At 38.0% G+C, this 20,287-nt stretch overlaps 1 protein-coding gene across 2 annotated transcripts in view; it reads left to right on the top strand.

Moving 5' to 3' along the window:
- Window positions 1-2,204: 2,204 nt before the first annotated feature.
- The window catches only part of COL25A1 (collagen, type XXV, alpha 1), a 514,206-nt gene continuing 496,123 nt past the window's right edge, over window positions 2,205-20,287 (top strand). The window contains exons 1-3 of one of the 2 annotated variants that reach the window (XM_011989830.1): window positions 2,205-2,688; window positions 2,782-3,134; window positions 4,178-4,247. In XM_011989830.1, the coding sequence (XP_011845220.1) occupies window positions 2,838-3,134; window positions 4,178-4,247 (367 nt within the window). In that variant the 5' untranslated portion in view covers window positions 2,205-2,688; window positions 2,782-2,837. Of the gene's footprint in view, window positions 3,135-4,177; window positions 4,248-20,287 lie in introns of both variants that reach the window. The other variant, XM_011989831.1, reaches the window with a different exon arrangement.

Raw genomic sequence — 20,287 nt, 5'->3', positions numbered from 1 at the left:
GGGAAGTATTGAAGGACTCTAAATAGATGAGGAGAGGAGGGCAAGGGAGAAGTCAGGGCCGGCTACTGGGTATTTTGGCTTGGGGAGACTGGATGGATGGCAACTCCATTGGCTGAGATGGGAAACAAGAAAGCAGAGTAGAGTTTGGAGGTAAGCTGCAGGTTAAATTGGAAATGAGAGTGAGACATCCAAATGGAGATGGCAAAGAGGCAACTGGCTACATGGATCTGAGGTTCAGGAGAGAGGTTTGGGCTTTCGATATGAATTTATGACTCATCAGTGTAATGATGGCCACTGGGAACTCTACTGGAGAGAGTATACAGAAAAGAGAAGATGGACTAGACAGAGGCCCAGGGAGCACCAACTTTCAGAGAAATGACAGGAAAAGCCTGCAGAGGAGACTAAGGAATAGTTAGAGGTTACGGAAAGAGTTGGTACATTAAAACATTTGTACCCATTATTTGGGTCATTATTGGAAACATGTTTAATCACAATTAAATGTGACTTGAAATTTATCTCTTTAAAATTTACTTAAAAATTTTATTTATATTTAAAAGAGGAACAGTAATTCCTCACGTCGCAGGGTTATGAGGTTCAAAAAAGTATTTGAAAATATTTTGGAAAGTATTATACCAGTGGTTCTCAAACTTTAGTAGTATATATCAAAATCATTTGGAGGGCTTGTTAAAACACATTGCTGTTCTTTTTTTTTCAGTAGTGGTAGTAGCTAGCGTTTCTGATTCAGATCTGTGGTAGGAACCTAGAATTTAAATGTTGGCTAAGTTCTCAGGTGATGCTGATGTTATTGGTCTAGGACCATCCTTTGAGAACCACTGTGTAATATAAATGAATTATGGTTTTCACTTTATAGCAAAATTCATTGAGTTTTCCTCCAATGTTAGTCTCTTTCTTCCTCTAATGCTGTTATTTCCTTACCTTGCTTCATACCAAGCAATATCCGTTTACACGTGTGAAAGACCAACTAAGTGTAAGTATTTTGTTGATTACAGTCAACAACGTTACAACAAGCAACGACCTCAGGTTAGCTTGATCAAGGAGAATAGGAAAAATATATGTTTTTTTTTGTTTTTTTTTTGTTTTTTTTTTATAGGGAGATAAGAAGGAACTCTTTGGAATAAGAGGTGGGATTTCTGTTTTCCCCAAAGTCAATTAGATGTCAAATGCTACTTGTTACCAACTTTCCAAAATCCCATTAGAGACCCTGTAATTTGTTCCAGCGGGAACAGCATGAGGAGAGTCAGGTAAGAGGAAAAACTGACTTCATTCTTCATTCCTTTCCTAAATCCTGAGAAATGCGTATACTTCAACACTCCCTTTTACAATCCCGCAAACCAGGGAATCAGGAAAACACATTAGCATCCTAGTACAGACTAGGAATACAGAGCTGGGAGGAGACTCTGCCGTCAAGACAAGGAAACTGGGGGAGGGGAGAGAAAACTTCCCCTCGTTGGAGAATCTGCGGGCGGCATTGGGAAGAGAAGGGAAGTGGGGAAATGTACCTCAGACGTCCGCCAGACACTTTGCCTCCGGGCATGTGGGAAAGTGAGGGAGGAGGGAAAAACGCTGCACCAGAGCGAGACAGCAAGAGCTCCTGCGGCTGCTTTTGAGTGAAGATCGGGAGAGATAGAGCGTTCTGCTTCACATCTTCCTCCCGGAGGCCATTTCTCCATTTTTAAGTGGGATAAAGAGGGGGCGCTGGACTGAGTCAGTATAAGCCAAAGTTGCCGCCTCTTGCGCAGCAGACCCCGCTTCGGCCCCTGGCCCAGGCCAGAGAGGTGGCCTTCGGGGACGCTGAAGTTACTCTGCGCAGGGGGAGGGGTCGCCAGGCTCCTCTCCAATCACGGTGGCCGCTCCAGCTATTTGCATGCATTATGCTAATAACAGACCTCCTGCCCCGCTCCCACCCAAGCTTCCCGCCCCCCTGGGGGGTTCCCTGGGCCGGCCCGCGGGCTGGGCCAAGGTGAATACATTATGATAATAAGGCGGGCTCCTGCTTTGGCTTCGGAAGGGGGGCGCGCAGCAGCGGCAGCAGCGGGAGCCGCGGGCCGGACGCCGGGCGCCGGGAGGGGGTCGGGGGAGGGACGTCGTGCTCGGAGCGCGCGCGCACTCACACTCACACACACACACTCACACGAGCATCCCGAAGGGTATTTAAGGATCGCGCACGCGGGGTTGCGGAGATCCTTCGGGCAGCCGCGACTTCGGCTTCGCGACTAGCATTGGCTCCTTGGGTTTATTTGGTTTTCCTCTCTTCTCCCCCTTAGCCGCCCCTTTCGTGCTGCGCTCTAGCGTGCTCTCCCAGCCTTTTTGCCTTGAACTGAATGCAGGTGGGAAACAGGTCGGCGTGCTGAAAGACACCGAGTAGGTAGAAATAAGGCAAACTCACAGAGGCGCAACAGGTTCGGTCCTCCGTGGCCAGGGCGAGCCGCGGCCCCGCGCCGTGCCTCGGTAGCCGTCCCTCGGACCCTGAGCGACCGCTGTCGGGGACCTCGGAAGAGGTGTCTGTCCTCTGGGAGTCGGAAGAGCTGTCTGGGTGGGCTTCGTCTTGCTTTTTACCCCACCGCCACCCGGTCCCCGGTCTGAGGGTCCTTTTCACTTCCAGCTGGGAGGAGAGAAGAAAGCGGGGATAGTGCACGCCTGCGGGTCTGGACGCTGAGCAAGGCAGGGGTCCATCTCCGCTCGCGGGCTTGACTCCACCAGCTAGTTGTGCAACCACAGGGACTGAACTTTGGAGGAATCGACCTTTTTCTTTCCTTTTAGGATTATTTAAGGTGTAGAGGGTGGGAAGCGAAGCCGAGACGGCCGACCCCGCCACGATGCTGCTGAAGAAGCACGCAGGAAAAGGAGGGGCCCGGGAGCCCGGATCCGAGGACTCTAGCCCTGCCGAGCAGCATTGTGCCCGGACCATGTCACCGTGCGCCTTCCTGGCGGCTCTTCTGTCAGTGGTGGCCGTGGTGTCTTGCCTGTACCTGGGTGTGAAAACCAACAACCTCCAGGCGAGGATCGCCGCTCTCGAATCCGCCAAAGGGGCCCCTTCCATTCATCTGCTGCCTGATACCCTGGATCAGCTCAAGGCTATGGTGCAAGAGAAAGTGGAGCGACTTCTGGCTCAGGTGTGAGAGGCTGGGGTATTTTGCGTCTTGTACAAGCGTGACTCTGTGTGCATGACTAGCCGCTACCCTTACTGTACGCAAACTTGGTGTGGCTGTGTGTGTGCGTGCGCGTGCGTGTGTTAGGCAAGGATCTATGCTCACTGTAGCATATATTTATATGTGCACATCCCTTGATATCCCCATCCCTATTTCTAATCTTCCCTCACTCTCTCTTAATGTTTGCATGTTAAACATGTAGGAAGTTCTGAAAGGGGGAAAGGGCATTTTACCTCTTTTTAGTTATCCTAAGTCACATGTGAGGCTTTCCCAATTGTGGAGAGAATATTTCTTGCAGAAATAGCATCTGTTAAATCTTTTACATGTTATAAGATGGTTACGGTCATAGATATTAATATACAAAAAAGGTAATCACTCTTAAATGTAAAATAATCTCATGTATAATGTAAAGTCAATAATTTCACACCTTCAATCTTTTCATATTAAAAGTTTAAACGTTTTTTTAAAAGTAGCTTTATTTTTGGTAAAGGTTGCAGTGCCGGAGTATTTATGAATGCAGAGCCCTTGGAGTTGAGAGTTGAAAGGAATCTATGCTATGTTTAAGGGCAACTTTAGACTAGAGTAAGGGGGTTTTCTGGAAGCTTACCCTAGCGGGGAGCCTATTTGGCAGTGGTTGCAGCCTAGCATGATAAAGCAGTTGACCTTCATGTATAAAATATTGGCTGTTATTGGTAAGCCACAGCTTACCTAGTACTGCAACATTTTAGTGCTAGGTTTTTACATTGACTGCATGAGAGAGTGGTGATAGGGAAGAATGGAGAAAGATGTTACACAAGTCCAGCAATGTTGATACCCTATCAGTGGTCATTGTCTTTTTTTAGGGCTTAGGCATGGTTACTTTCTTGACTAGAGTCCAAGTACTTATGTAAATGTTAATTATGCAGGTTATGAAATGCCGGTAAATCAGGCTTATGGCCAGAGTTCCTGAAGACTCCATGTCTCTACAGTGCTACTGATGATTGTTAATAACTCTTCTTTTCCTACAGAAATCCTATGAACATATGGCTAAAATAAGAATCGCAAGAGAAGCACCTTCAGAATGTAACTGCCCAGCAGGTAAAATGGAACTTCTTTAACAAGGTTTCCTCCAGGGCAGAGCATTTTAAGACAAAGGTCCTGTGTCTGTCAAGTCTACCTGTAATAATAGTAAAGAAAGAATGCAGACTGCAACTTGCTTTAATAAAATCAACATGTCTCATTCAGAAGAATGGAAAATAAAGCCCCAAATATTATTTTAAGCAGCATACCAAGGCCTGTTGTGGGAAAGCAAAGGAGATAGAGATAATCACCAAAGAAAATATAGGCAAGGTGATGTACAAAAACAAACATCTTAGATTCACAAACTGAAAAATATTCTTCAATTAAATTGTCTTAATGTCGACAGTGAAAAGGACTGTAGAACTGTTAGATTCTGAATTCCTGGCTTGCTCATATTGCGTTAGTGCAGATTTTTTTTTTTTTTTTTTTGTTAGTAAACCACCTTCACTTCCTTTCCTGCTGTTTCTATTCTATTAAAAAGATTCCATCTCCTATTCTATAGCTAGAGATGATGACTGAAAGAAAATCAGTTCTTTATCTTGAGCTTCCCATTACAAACTCTTGCATTCTCAATGACTTTTGAAGAAGAGGCTCTTATACTTTTACCTTTTTTTTCTGTGTAGCTTCAGGGAACTATATTAAAGACAGCATATTAGTAGAAGGACAGGGAAGAAGGACATCATGAATAAGACCCCCTGGGTAATCATTAAGTCTTCCTTCATGTACCTTTGAGGGCTTGGTAGTTATCTCAGACCTGACAATTTAGAAGCCCTTGGAATATGGCCATTGGAAACATCTAGTGGATTCAACTCATATAAGTCATGGAAAACTCCCATGAGTTGAGATGTTTATTTCAGATAAACATTGTTAACACATTTATGAATATGATAGTTTCTTTTATCATCACTCATGGAAAGTGAGTCTCTTAAAATTTCTTTAGTATTAAGGAACATGATACTTAGGTACTTATATATGAAAAGGCAAGTTCTTGTTTTTTTTCATATTCTGAAACCTTTTCCCCCTCATGATAACTTGTTTTGGCACAGCTAAACAAGGCACCACATTTAGAAATTTTAAATGTCAACTCCAGGTTGTACATTATACAAATTTTACTATTTATATTCTGTTAAATTTTTGAACATAAGAGAGTTATATTTTTTAAACGAAGCCCTTTTGAGTGAGAAGACATATACGTTAGGTACCAGAAAAACAAAGAGTTAACCTTTGACAGTGTAGGTCTCATTCTTAGTTGTTTTAAGTTGGAAAATATCTCAGAAGTCAAATATTCAAGGAAGGCACTTTTCTAGTGCGGGAATTAACTCACAACCACCTCATCAGCCTGTAGGGATTATTTAAATTCCCAGGACAGTTGGTACAGAACTTCACTGATCATACCACTTAGAGTCCAGTATTTTTTCGTATACGGTATTCTTACTAGCTCTGTGAACAATAGCTAGTGCTTAATTAATATGATTCTTAATGAACTTAGTAAAAATAGAAAAATGACAACCACAGCATTGAGTTCTATTTTTTGAGAAGATATAATTGTTTCAGGATGTTTAATGTAGGCTAGCTACAAAGTCTAACTTGTAATCTAAAAGAAATCTATTACATTTAAAATTTACTGTATATTATCTTGGATTATTTTGGACCATTTTTTCATCTTAGCATGTTAATGTAATAATAAATGGAGATTTCCTAGGCTTTTTTGTTGGCTCCCACTAATAGCTGCTTTACCTCTTGCCACCACTAGAGCTCCACATTACATCAATTTTTACCTGGCAACTTTCGAGGTAAACATTTGAAGATGTGCATTCTAATATGCAGAATCAAGCAGGTTTCTTGCTGACAAACTGCTGTGATGGAAACACTAACTTTGGCTTGAGAAATAATCAGACATCATCAAAATAAGGACATTATGTTGAAAATAATATCCTGGGGAAAACTCGTTATTTCGAATTATGGTCTGTGAAGAATTGTTTTAGGGAATGAATGGGCTGACCAAGAGGATTAGAAAAGAGATTCAGCACTTCCACCTGGTTTGGCTCTAACCCTGGTTTGCAGTGACTAAGAGATGTCACCTAGACATCTGTTTGTAGGGCAGAGTGAGACAAGTCTGTGACCTCAGCTCAGTTCCTGTGGACAGATGCCTACCCCTTGAAGTTGACACTCTTGTTGACAGTTTCAGTCACAGAGCCAAGGACTGATAGCAAAGAAGCAATGCTGTGTTGTTTGCGTTCACTCTAATTGCTCTTGATAGAACTCAATCCCAGTGAGGTTTATTCAGGTAGGCTCTAAGGTAATCATAGAATTTATAGATATATTTTTATGCACAAGAAGGAACCTCTGTGAGGGAGAGATGAAAAAGACAGTTTTTAAAAAATGGCTTCTAATGGCAGGGGATGTACTCTCTAATTTAATTTTCACAAGGACCCTGAGTTAAGTATTAGTAATCTCATTTTACAGATGAGGAAACTGAGATTCAGAGAAGATGATTAATTTAACATAGTAAAGGCAAGGTCAGGATTCATGCCCACATCTGATAGAACCAAAAGCCCAGTCTACCAAGGAATAGAGAATAAGTATAGGTTTTGAACCTGGATGATTCTGGATTGGAATCTTGGATCTGGTACTAAATAACTGTGTGACATTGGTAAAACTAATGAGCTTTCCTATGTTCTAATTTCCTTATCTCCAAAAAAAAAAAAAAAAAAAAAGGGAAAAAAAGACTAATAATACCTTCAGCGTTTACCTAAATAGTCTGGCATATTAGTGGCTATCCATTAGACAATAGCAATTACTATTCTTTTTAGTATATTATATGCTACTTAGCTCTACTGTGATCTACAGAGACATAAGAAATAGGTGGGAAAACTGAGACCTGGAGATATTGTACAATTTGCTAAAAACCCAGTGGCTAACTAATGGCAGGTTTGGACTAGAACACTATACTTAATTAAATAAATATATCTGTAGATTATTCATGCAGATAACCATACTGGTCAGTATTTCTTGGTGCTATATAAATATTGGTTCTTTTTTGATATTTATATAAGTCTCCTAAATTATTCTTACAAAAATTGCAGGGAAAACTTTTGACCTTTTAGGTAAACCATGGTTGAAGTGGATAGGACCTGGGCTTAAAAGACCATGGGGATATTAAAGAATATCTTTACAGTTCTAATACCAGATGTTTACAAAAAGAAATAGCTTAATTGTGTGACTCCTTTTCATTTTTTAACAGCCTATTGCAGTAAAATTTATAATATTTACCTATTTTAAGATTTTAAAAACAGATTTATAGAGTTGGGCAGCCATCACCACAATCCCGTTTTAGATCATCTTGTCACCCTGGGAAACTTGCATTTATTTCTTTCATGCACTCAGAAAAACTCTATTTTAAAAAATATTTGGTTTAAAGAAACCCAAAATAATTTAAAAAATAATAATTTTTAAATTTCCATACAAATTGAAGCTTTATTTAGCAGAATATTTGTTTTAGCAGTAGCCGAACCAGAGAAATTCAGCTGGAATCTGTGGCTTGGCCTCTGTAAAATTCAACTCTAATTGGAGAGAATAAGTTGGCTCTTTGCTATGGCTGTAGAATTTAGTTTTGGGTTCTGTTCTTGGAATCTTACATAAAGTATGCATAAACCAGGCATATCTATGAGAAGGTTTTTATGTTCCAGCTGATGAAGAACACTGGGAGCCAGGCAGCCAACCAAAAGATGTGTAGATCACAAAGCTTTCCGTATCTTACTCATCAGTAGTGTTGCCTGCCCAGGATGTTAGGTATAAGAACCTCTTTGGTGTAGTGGAGGAAGAATGAGGATGCGGAATAAAGAATCCAAAGTTCCAATCCTGGCTTTGTCATTAACTTGTTATGTAATTTTCGGAAGTCATTTCCAAGAACACCTCTTACAGTTTCTATTTTCATATCTCCAAAATAGGAGTGCTGCACAAGAATGATTTTGAAGGGCATTTGTCAGTTCTTCAGGTTAAATGAAAAGGCTGCTGTATGCCAAATACTGTACTAGACATTGGGAAAATGTTGGTGTACAAGGCAGACTTGGTATCTTCCCTCATGAAGCTTACATTTTGATGAGGATGACAGACAATTCTTTAAAAATGACATGAATATACAGGTATGACAAGTGCAACCAAGAAAAAGTATAGTGGGCTTTGGGGCAGATGACTAAAATCTCTTCCATTTTTGTAAACCCAAAGATTTTATTTTTCTTTTCTCTGGGGAAAATAGAGAAAAAAGTATAATTCTCTTCTAGAAGTTCACAATAGGAGAAAATCTGGTTTCTGATGAAAATAAAAGCTCTAGCAATGGATAAAAAGCTGATTTGCCTTTTAGCTCTCCAAGAATTTATGAACAGATAGAGGTGTACTGATACCTGGTATACTTACCCCATGTGAAACAAAAAAGTCACTTTTAATATGTAAAGGGTTGTTGTAGACAGGAGGAGGATGGCTTATTCTTCTACTTTTCTCCTGAAAATAGGGAGAGTTAGGTTGAGTAAGGAGAGAAACTTCATGTCTGGCTTACTGAACAGTACCACTGGACCTGGCTCCTGTACATTCGTGATAATCATTCCATGTAATACAGCTAGTCATTTGCTTAGAGAATTTAACTAGACATAAAAAACATACGGTAGATAACTTCTGAGGTCTCTCTGTACACTCCAAGTCCATAAAAATGATGGTGTACAAAATAAGAATACAGGTAGGCAAGCAATTCACATAGGCAAGCAAGATTCATAAATGCAAACAATATTGCCCCTGGTGACTGACCTCGTTGTCTGTGTTCTCAGTTTTGGGTGGAAATAAATGTTAACTGTAGCTTGATGGTTGTGTACTCTTTCCCATTGTATAAGAAGAACCTTTAAATTACCTTTCTAACATAAATTTACTTTCTCACATAAAACTTGTGTTTCTTACTATACATGGTTTTTCACTTAGGCTGTATGTTTTTATCCTAACACGCTGCACTGTGAATGGAAAGAGTGCATCAAGTAAGGGAGTAATAATAGATTTTCAATTATGTAAGGTAAAGAATAGTCAGAAACAGTTTGCAGAAAGAAATCAAATTAAAATACTATAAATTTTATTTAAATGAGAATAGCAGGCATTCCTCTCTTCTTATAAGGCCAAACAATACAATGTGATATCCGAGTGCCTTCAGGCATCCATGTTAAATTGTTTCAGTCCTAATGAGTACAACAGTTTGGATGTAACACTTTTAGTTGGTCCAGGAGTGACAGCTGGTAAAAATGCCCAGTCACCCAAAGGGCAAATGACAAATTGTCTCTTGAAGCAATGTTCTTGTTTCTTGGCTTCTCTTGTCTACAAGTTATTAGGAAGCTAATTCTTAAACTACTCTTTTCTCTTTCTTGCCTTAATAATTGTATTTTTTTCATTAGCTGGGAATTACTTAAGAAAAGGGTACAAATTCTGCATAGAGTTTCATTCATTCCAGCTCATTCAAATTATATGTAGACATAAGAAGCCTTTCAGGGCCATAATATCCTACCATGCTTCTGATTGCTTTGTAATTGTACAAAATCAACTATGTGATGTTAATGAAAATAGTATCTGAATGTCAGGCTTAGGTCTAGGGATGAGAAGGGGCATCCTCTTAACAACAGGATTAGGTAAATGGAGAGCTGATGAGGAAATACGTCAGAATCAGGACTGCTTTGCAGCCCAGGGGGGCATTTCCTGTTGCAGGGAACCTCACAAGACATTTATCCAAATAACATCAATCTATGTTATCTCTAGTGGAAACCGTCCAAAACCTATCATGAAAAAGGTTTTTATTTCATACTATCACTTTATAAACAATTACTTGGTTGTTTGAAGGAAGCTGAGAATGTGAAAACAATGTATGAGTCAATCTGGGCTGCGGCTATAGCCTAGTATGTGATGGTTAAATATAGACGCATCCCCAGCCTCCCTGGTTTGCCAATATGGGTGAAGTTCCATGTGGTGGTTTAACACACCATGATATTTAACACTGTTTCCCCGGTTTGTTTTAAAAAATTACTGTGGTGTGCCCGCATACTCAATTCTTAGACATGGATAGTTACTGCCTCATTTGGAATTTATTCAGAAATCTTGCAATTAAGAAATATTATTTTAAAATTGACTGTTTTAAGTAAGTATAGAAGAGTGAGAAGCAGAAGCAAGTGGAAATCACCTACAAATTAAAATTGAGCACTTTTCATTGGCATCATGTATTCCTCCAAATGACTATTCTGTGTCATTTAAACGAAAGGAGCCCTTGAGGAAATGACACCAGATGGCAGGTACCTCCCCTTTGTGACCACTAGGAGGAGGAACTGAGCTGAATAGCAGGACTTCCTCTCTTCTGCCTCCTCCTTCCCAGTTAAATCTCTAGCTGACTTCTATCTTTTGACTTCTGTTTGCAATGAAAAAGATTCATGGAGGAAGCAAGGAATTTCTTCCACCTATATTTGAAAACTCTAGTGTCCTATCAGCTTTAAGATATTTAGAATAATCTAGTAAATTTCACATTTATATTAGTCAAAACATTCATTTAGTAGATAAACTCACAGATATGAAGTTTAAGCTACTATCCCAGTAGATAGAATAAATGAACTAAATGTAATTGAACTTACCTGTTGAGGATTTTGTACTTACATTTTGGAATTTCTCAAAATCCAGAATCATTTGGAATCACTGTCATGCTTTTGACATAATTTCATCTAGAGTCTTCATTTCAACTTTAAGTTGCCACATAATATGAGAGTTGAAATGCATTTTTTATTTTTCTTCATATTGTATTCTTTAGTCTTATTGCTAAATTCATCTTTTTGCTATAAAGGCATATTTAGTAGACATAGACCTTATTTGTCATGAATGCCAAGACTATGTCTGTTCATTTGGATGTTAATTATTTAGATTTTAGGAACTCTAGTTCCCTGGATTATGTACACAATATTTTTATTCTTGTATTTGAAATGTGGTCAGCACATTTTAAAACACAATTTTCGCATTTAGGCTAAGTGGCTGAGTAAATTGTATGAATTGTAGCCAGCTCTAGTTTGTACATTATGGTAGTATTGAGAATCAGAATGCGTCTAACTAAAAGTAGCTGATCAGGGAAGGGGTAAAGTCTATTGTTTTCCCTTCTTTACCAAAGAGTTCACATGTAAGGAGAGTAAAAGAGGGGAGGAAAAAGCCTCTTATATTTCCTAGTCTCTCAGAGTCATGTTTCTCTATCATCATATTTAGAAAACTTGATATTTTAGAGTTCTTATTGTTATATAATTCTGGACAATAGTTAGGGAGTCAGAGGAATTCTCCATTATAGCTTTGTATTATACCTCCATTTTTGATCTTTAAGATGCTACAGTGAAATATGTCAGGAAAATTGATCCATTTCTTACTCAGCATTCTGATGTCTTAGGTCAATGCTGGGAGCTATCAAAGGTAAGTTGTTTGTATTACCCTTCTAGGAATTATGAAACCCCAATGTGTCATCTCAGAGACTCCAGATTCCAGCCAGCATTTTAAGATAATATATGATATGATCATAAGATGAAAGTGATTTCCACAAACCACTCAAAAACCAACGCTTTTACTTTAAAGTCATGCCAGAAAAGCTGGCCAGTTCTAGGGCTCCTAAGTGAACTTTGGAACACTAAAAATCATTTTTTACTGAAAGAATTAGGGCACAAGGTCAGAGCAGATGACGTTCAAATGGAAAAATGCTTCTCAAATAACTGCTTTTCTCAGGATGGCTATCAACTTGATTGGGAATCAAGTGGGTTAAATGGGTCAAGGACCAAGTGACTTTTGTGGGCAGATCCTGACACATGCTAACTGGTAGGTGGTCTCATGGTATAACTATTCTACTACCAATGTCATTTATGGGCTCACCGCATCCCCTAAACTTCCCTCCAAACCCCTGTAGATATACTGACAGTCTCTTCCCAGATAAGTGATCTCATGGTACAGCTGTATTCCACTACCAATCTCACTCGTGAGCTCCTTGGCAGGGGCTCTGGTTTGTATCTGTGTATCTCTAGGACTCATCATAAAGCTCTCTATAGAAGGTTCTCTATAAAATGGCAAGATGTTTATAACGAAGATCTGAAAATGTGGGTTGAGGCTTTTAATGTGGTGCATCACTTCCCATGCATTACTATTCTCATCCCCATGCCTTTTAAACCTTTTCTCTGAGAACTTTGTGAGCCATAACATATTAAAACTAATATAAATCTTGGAGATTAAGTAGTACAGGGATTTTATAACATTTATTTAAAAGGCTGAACCTTTTTAAAAAATGAAATTATATGAGAAACCCCAGCATATGAAATTGCACACAATGTTAGCTACACTGATTGACATCAGAGACTAGAGTGGGCAGAAACCAATAGCCTCCATGCTCTTTCTTTCTGCTGCCCACCTCTCTCCCTGATGCTGGCCCCTGAGGCATCTCCAAAGAACCTTAGGACTCTGTAGGACACTATTAGAAAATTATTGAAATTGCAAGCCCCAGAGGACTTACATTTGTCAACACAGAAGTGATCTTTGAAATACTGTACTAGAAGCATGACTAGAAATGATGGTAGTAAAATTATTTATTCAAATTAAAGTCTGAAAATGACTATTGTTGTAATATCATCTCTTTAATGGGTTGGAGTATTCTAGCAAGGAAGCTGATGTAATAATAGTATCACAGGAAAGCTGGGTAAATGCACTGTGTAACTGAGCATGGTACTGTTCATTAGAAAATCTACATCTCACCTCATCCTTTTTCTTAAAGTCTCTTATTTTTCAAGACTTCAAGTCACAATATTGTTCTTGTTCTTCTAATGACAATTTTCTGTTTTTTCAAATTTCTTCCCTTATGTTTTTACTTATTTTTTGATTCTAGATATTCATACAGAGCTTTATTACCAAGTTACAGCAGTTCATTCTTTTAAAATGTATTTACTTAAAGCAGTTGATTTTTTGATGAATAGTTAATATTTAGTCCACGAGGTAGTATATCAAAAATAACTCTTCCCTAAATTATATTATTTATAGAAAATATGTGTTATAAGACTTCTAAGATCTTCTAAAGATATTTCTAAGATCTCTGAGACTTTCTTACTTGATTTGATTTTTGGTTGTGTATGAAAATGATGATGTTTGCATATTGAAATTTAAGTTGATGGCACAATGAGAATACATGAATTGCACATAAATAGTAATAGGAAAAATCTCTAGGAATTAACAGGATTTTAGCCAGTAGTGAGTGAGATATACAATACATTTCACATAGAAAGTATAAATCTGGCTACAATCATACTGTAATAAGTACTGCAAAAGAAAAGTTGAAAGACAATACTCTCCCTCACATTGAAATGAATGCCCACTGTCATCAGCAGCACTATTTACTGTATGAGTAGCTAGCTGTGGACAGTTGTTTGGCTAAGTGAAGCACCTTCGTCACTTGTCTGGTAGGACACAGAATGACACAGCAGTTATACAAGTTATCAAGCTTTGGTGAGCAATTTATTTTCTCTTTAATACACAGTCTCAAACTGTGGACTTCAAGGAAGACTGGAAGAGAAAATGACTTCTTTTTTAACTGGTTACTTTGTCTTCTGCAAAAAGACTATCAGTAAAGCAACAAAAATAGGAAAGTTGAACAAGTAAGAAAGGCTGGAAAGACCATATAGGCCAAGCTTGTCCAACCCATGTCCCTGCAGGCTGCATGTGGCCCAGGATGGCTTTGAATGTAGTGCAACACAAATTCGTAAACTTTCTTGAGACATTATGAGTTTTTCTGCAATTTTTTTTTTCTCATTGACTATCAATAATGTTAATGTGTGGTCCAAGACAATTCTTCCAATGTGACCCAGGGAAGCCAAAAGATTGGACGCCCCTGATTGGACATGCCAACCAAAGCTATTATAAACTACAAAAAAAGAGATTTAACTAAACTGTATTCCTTAAATTTCCTTCCCAACCCCTATAGATATACTGACAGTTTCCCAGGATTTTAAGCAGCAAGTCTGACAAGTTTGACTTAGTACTACCATACATGTTAAGCATCTGGAAGTTTTTAATTTGAAAAACCCCAAACCTCTAGCATTGAGAAATTACATCCGTAAAGAGACCAGGACTTTTATGTTCTTGCATATAATTTCCTCTGTACAAAATTATTTAATGCTCCAAGTTTTAGCTACTTCTGAGGATACTTTCCTGAATATTGGGTTGGTTCTGCAACCAAGTTCTGTATGAGGAATGCTGTATATTGGTGATAAAATTTATGTTACCATTTTTGGTATATTTAAAAAAGGTTCATTTATTTTTATAACAAAAAATGCCTTGAATGGAGAAGTTTCAGGTATACATTCTGTATTCTGTGGGTGAGCGCATGACATATTAGAGTCAGAATGTCTTTTATTCTTTTAAGCTTTCATCTTTTTGAGCAGAAAACCCTTGCTTCTATCATCAATCCTCAGGAAGAAATCTCAGACAGAGGAATTTTATAATCAGTAACATGTATCCCCTGTATATATGTATCATGCATCATTTTTTTCTCATCATTTTCAAGTTATTACATCCATACTTTTGTTTATTTGTAATCATATACTGCTAGCATTTTAAACATTCACACTGTTTCACATTTACAGGATGTGATGAGATTAATAATGTTAATTGGATTCCTAAAACACCAAGAGTAAATACAGCAAACAGGCCCTCAATCAGCAAGCATTACCCTAATGTGATCCGTGGTTGGCAAGCAGAGTGGACAGGAATGTCTTTGGGAGGTAGCTATATAGCTATGAAACTACAAAAACAGAGGATGTTCTATGTCCCTACATAAGAACCCCATTCTACTCAGGGGGATCTCCTATCTTCCCTCCCCTTCTCTAGCATGGATAGAACCCCTATTTTGCCTCCATTCTGTTGATGACACTTTACCTGGATTACTGTCAGCTTCTGATTTGGAGCTTCATCACCCTTGGGTCCTAAAACCTCTAGACCTTTCCTGGGTGATAGCTATATTCATGATTCAATTTAGCAGCATAACTGAGAAAACATCAATGGCAAATATCAATATTTCTCCCACATTTCAAAAAGTAGCTGATTGTTTTCTCAAAAATTACTATTAAAATACAAATTTCAAGAAATAAAATTATGAGTTTCATACAGGTGTAAAATTAACAAGTGTTAAAGATTTTACTTAAATCATTAAAGAAGGAACTAGTAAGGTATTATAACCACTTCAAAGGAGAGTTTAAAGACATACATATTTTTAGTTCAGGAATGTTGAAATTGATGTACAAAGGGAGGCAAAACGGACTTTTTCACAGTGGGAAGTCGGTTATACTCAGATAGAGTTTGTATGTCTATAGACAAAAGTGATTTTGTTTTTCTATTGTCTACAACTTACACAGTTATAAAATAGCTCTCAAAGAATCAGAATCAGATACATAGGAAAGATGTGCTGTAGACAATGCATAGTTTTCCATAGGAGCACAGATTTTTCCTTATATGTCTAAAGCAACTACATAGGAAACAGTTCTTTAGGTAAGCAAAAAATTTTGTGTGTGTGTGTGTGTGTGTGTGTGTGTGTGTAATTTAGTATTCCTGGTAGTAATGATTATTTATTATTCTGTTTCCTTTCATATTCCTAACCTATGGATTTGGGAGACTAAATGTTTTCATTTCTGTTAAAATTAGTTATTTAAAAGACAGTTCCTCTGAGTTTGGGCTTTATATACTTTATCTGCTAGGCCCATGGGGGTGGTGCTAATTGTTATGCTATTGCATTACTGGTATGATTTACATCAGTGTAAAATGGAAAATTGTAACACTGACAATTTGTTTGAGTTGGACACCACTTTGGAAGACTCTGCTTCCTATATTTAGGTACCAATGAATAGTTCCACTAATGTTGAAGAAGGAGTTGCTGACCTCGTCTTGTGTTTTGGGAAATTATGTACAGGCAGTTACATTAGCCTTTCTCCCTTTTCTGTACTTTCAGGGAACCACCCTATTAATAATAGTGCCTATTATAAATATTTAATATAAAAAACCTGAAAAGTAAGATATACAAAGGGGTTAAAGATCATCTTTCATCATAACGGATTTTGCAGGGAACCACATTGTGATTAGAAAAGAAAATGTTTGTGAGTAAATCAATTCCATGCTCCTGTCTTATATTTTTCACTGTGTGTATTTAGCAACAGAGCAAACAGAGCATGTTATACTAACTCCATTACTGTATTTAAAATTTTGAGCTCATAAATGATATTTGTTTCGTAATCTGCAAAAATATCTAGCCTTTTACTCTAGCAAGGGGTGTAGAGGAGGAAATCCTTAGTTATTCCTGAGCCTGAATAAGGCTGAGGAAGGAGAAGGACTGAAAGACCTTTTTGAATGGAGATACCATTCATCTGTAGACTGCATTTGCTTGATATGAGCATATGGTTGCCTCTGGGATTTTATACTGCTATTTTGGCCCTCCTGGCTTTGACTTCAGATATCTCATCTCCTAGTTTGTTTTTTTCTTGGATACTTCCAGCCAGTTCCCATCTTACTCATGCATGTGTTGTTGCTTCAGACAACGTTGTTTTTAATCCATGCTTTGAAAAATTTGTCTATTCTTGGCCCATATGTCTCCCATTGGCCTGCCTTGTTTGATCTTGCTTTACCTCTTCTACCCACATGCAGCATTCACTTTATCAGCTCCTCAAACCGCTCGGCCTTCAGCTTCCTCGGTGTGTGGATGCTCTCCTCTGCTCTTGCTTGTCTCAGTTGCTGCCACCTCAGCAACTTGGATTTTGGCAGAAGAATGGCTGAAGCTAGATGATGGCCTTGCCTATACATTCTAGGAAGAAAGTATGTCAGAATGGGGGCTATGGGTGAGAGGAATCCATTGAAACTACAGGTGGATTGGTGGGTTTAGTAGGGAAATATTTGTCTTCATTTAAAAGCAAGTTATATTCTGGTTGTCTCATATTACTAGGTAGAGGAGGGATTAATTATAAATATTAAACATTTTAGATATTAGTATTTAAAAATGATATATTGTGGTTGATAACTGACCTCTGGTATTACCTAACGCCAGTAGACTCAGACAAAGGTGAAAGATCATGTGTATAGCAGTCTTTAAAAATTTTTTAAATTAACTAATAAAATGTTTATTGTGACTTACCATGGGTGAGACCCTGTGCCAAATGCCTGACTGTTTAGGGAAATAAGTAGGCTGCTAAACCCTTGTGAAGAGCTAATGGTGTCAGATAAGCAGACTGAAGACTGCAATAGAATTAATAGTTACACAAGTGTGGCCTGTAGCCAACCGTATACAATTTTAATCGATTTAAACCTACAATGATCAATGATAATTGGTATTTGAACTCATAATTCCAGTTTACTTTTCATAACTTCAAAAATAGTAACGTGTTATCAGAGAAATTGGTATTTGGATTTTTTTTTGTGTGTGTGTATTATGATACTTTGCAGAAATGCTGCTAACACACCAATGAGATGGTTTTTCTGAAGATAAATGATCTCTGCCAGTTGTTAGGTCAACTGTCACATTTTTAACCCTTCCCCAAGATGCCTTCCATGGCAGTTATTGGAGCCTTGCTGGCTCTCCTAAATGTTGGATCAGACTGCATGGTCATGTTTTCTAGCGAGGGCGGCATCTCTGGGTCTTGGTTAGACTCCTTTGGGTTGTAAGAACAGAGATGGAATTAGGTGGCCTTTAGTAACAGTGATATACAGATTTTCAACCTTCCCATTACTGATATTTTGGATTGGTTAATTCTTTATTGTTGGGGGCTGGTCTGTGCATCATAGGATGCTTAGCAGCATCCTTTGTTTCTATCCACTAGATGCCAGTTGCACTCCTTGGCTTCCATAACCAAAACTCTTTCCAGATCTTACCAAATGTCCCAGAGGAAGCAAAAATCATTCCCAGTTGAGAATCATTCTTTACTTATTCCCAGTGAATGAAAAAGGCAAGAATATATACTCTGCAGCTAGTTCTCTTAGAAGAACAGGAAATGAAGGGTAGTCAGAACAGTCAGGATATATGATCATCTTCTCACCAGGAGGCATCCATTTATAGTACCTGCTGGGGCCTAAGAATTTTTATTTCTATTTCTATTGTTTTGTCAAAGCTGTTCTTTCCTCTGCATTGTAGCTGCTTCTGTTGCCTTATGCTCAAGGTGTACCTCAAGGTTGAACTCTTTCTTCGTGTTTGATGATAGTATTGTTATTATTAAATGATCCATGCATATAACAAAAATGCAAGTATTTGAATTAAAAGTGGTACACAATATACCATCTCTGTTCAGAGGTGTCTGTTGCTATAGTTTGTTGCCTATTTTCCTAACACAAATTGATTTACATCATTCTTTTCGAAGGCTATACACTATTGTATAATTATACCACAGTTTAATAGGATGACAGATAACTTTTGAAAGTTCAGATACTATTTCCTGTTTCTAATTTTTCTGTTTCCTGAGGAAGATTACTTTGATTCCTACTTCTCTTCCACCAGCCTCAAGCTGTATATGTGGGAGCCCAGTCAATTCTTCTTGGCTAAGATATTACTGATGTGGTATGCTGCTAATAAATGCTTAAGCACTTAAAAAAAAAAAAAAACCCGACAAAAAACAACACAACTCTGATTTGTAGCATTTGCAAGTTTTTCAGTTGTAAATATCCTACCAGGGTTGCTTTCAAGTTAACAAAGTAACATTAGGAAGTGATATTTGAGTGTTTATTAGCTTTGCTTTTAGGGTAATTTTTAAATGGTAAGTTTATAAAATTTGTTTTAATAATCGCTGTGTTTAACAGTGGGCTTGCAAAATCCTGAAAGTTGAACCATCAGCTCTCTTGAGTCAGCATTCAGCTTCTCACACCCACTGGCACTGATAATCCCTTTTTTAGATTGTGTGAATTGCATTATTCCTGATAATGTTCTCTCCAAGGGACAATGCTGCCTTGGCTAGTATTTTAGAATCTCAGTGTTGGAGAGAGTGTGTTTGAAGGTTATCTAGACATACATCACATTTGATACTTGAATTCCCTTGATGACATTCTGGCTATAATGGTTGGTGACATAAGTCATTCAGTTTATGATTATCATTTGAAATAGTACTTTCAATTTTGGACAAGTTTGTTAGAAAACTTCATCTTTTTGTTAGGTTGAGATTCTTCTCTTTATATAGCATGGATCATTTGACTCTACATACCATTCTCGCTCTACATCATAAAAAACAAGTTGAGTACCTCGGTACTATGATAACTCTTCAAGTATTTAAAGTGACCTATTATATTTCCTATTGATGGTTTTGTTTTTAGAATAAATTCCCTTAATTCATTCAGAGGTTCAAGCTCATCTATTTCTTTCTTAAATTTGTGCAATTGATTCTCAATGAAGCTCCAGATGTGGCCTGATGCATATGCAGGAATGGGAGAGAAAAAAACTTCCCTAGTTCTAGAAACTAGACTGCTAAGTAAGGCAGACTAAAATTATAATAACTTTCTTGCTGGTCTCATAATTCTATTGGTTGATACTGAATTTAGCACTGATGAAAATCCTTAAGTATTTTTTATATATGCTGTTAAGTCCTGTCTTCCTCACTCTTTATTGTATAGGATTTTTTTTCCTGGGTGGGGCATGGGGGGGCAAATTCAAGACTACATATGTATTTTTACTAAATATATATCTATGTTTATAAAACCTAAATCCAGCCTTATCAGAATTTGTTGGAATAATTATTCTTTCAATAAATTTCTAGCTTCCTTTGCCTTCATGTGACTTGGAAATTTGATGAAAACTGACTGATGGTGTTCTCTTCTGATTTTGTAATAAAATACTTAAGCATGAGAGAGTTCAGCACAGAGCCCCATGGTTTTCTGGTAGTTTTTCTCTTTTAGTTGCCAATAGTCTATTTATGAGCACCTTTGGAATTGCTTTTTTACAATGATCCATTCAATTGTCTTCTGTGCTTTGCAGTGCTTTCGACTGTGTTCCTCAGAGAACTACTGCTCTTTCTTTTCCCTTT

Source organism: Mandrillus leucophaeus, unplaced genomic scaffold (assembly GCF_000951045.1).
Source record: "Mandrillus leucophaeus isolate KB7577 unplaced genomic scaffold, Mleu.le_1.0 Scaffold364, whole genome shotgun sequence".
In the NCBI taxonomy this organism is placed as follows: Eukaryota; Metazoa; Chordata; class Mammalia; order Primates; family Cercopithecidae; genus Mandrillus; species Mandrillus leucophaeus.
Note: the sequence above shows the minus strand (reverse complement) of the source record. Positions and strands in the feature narration are given on the sequence as shown.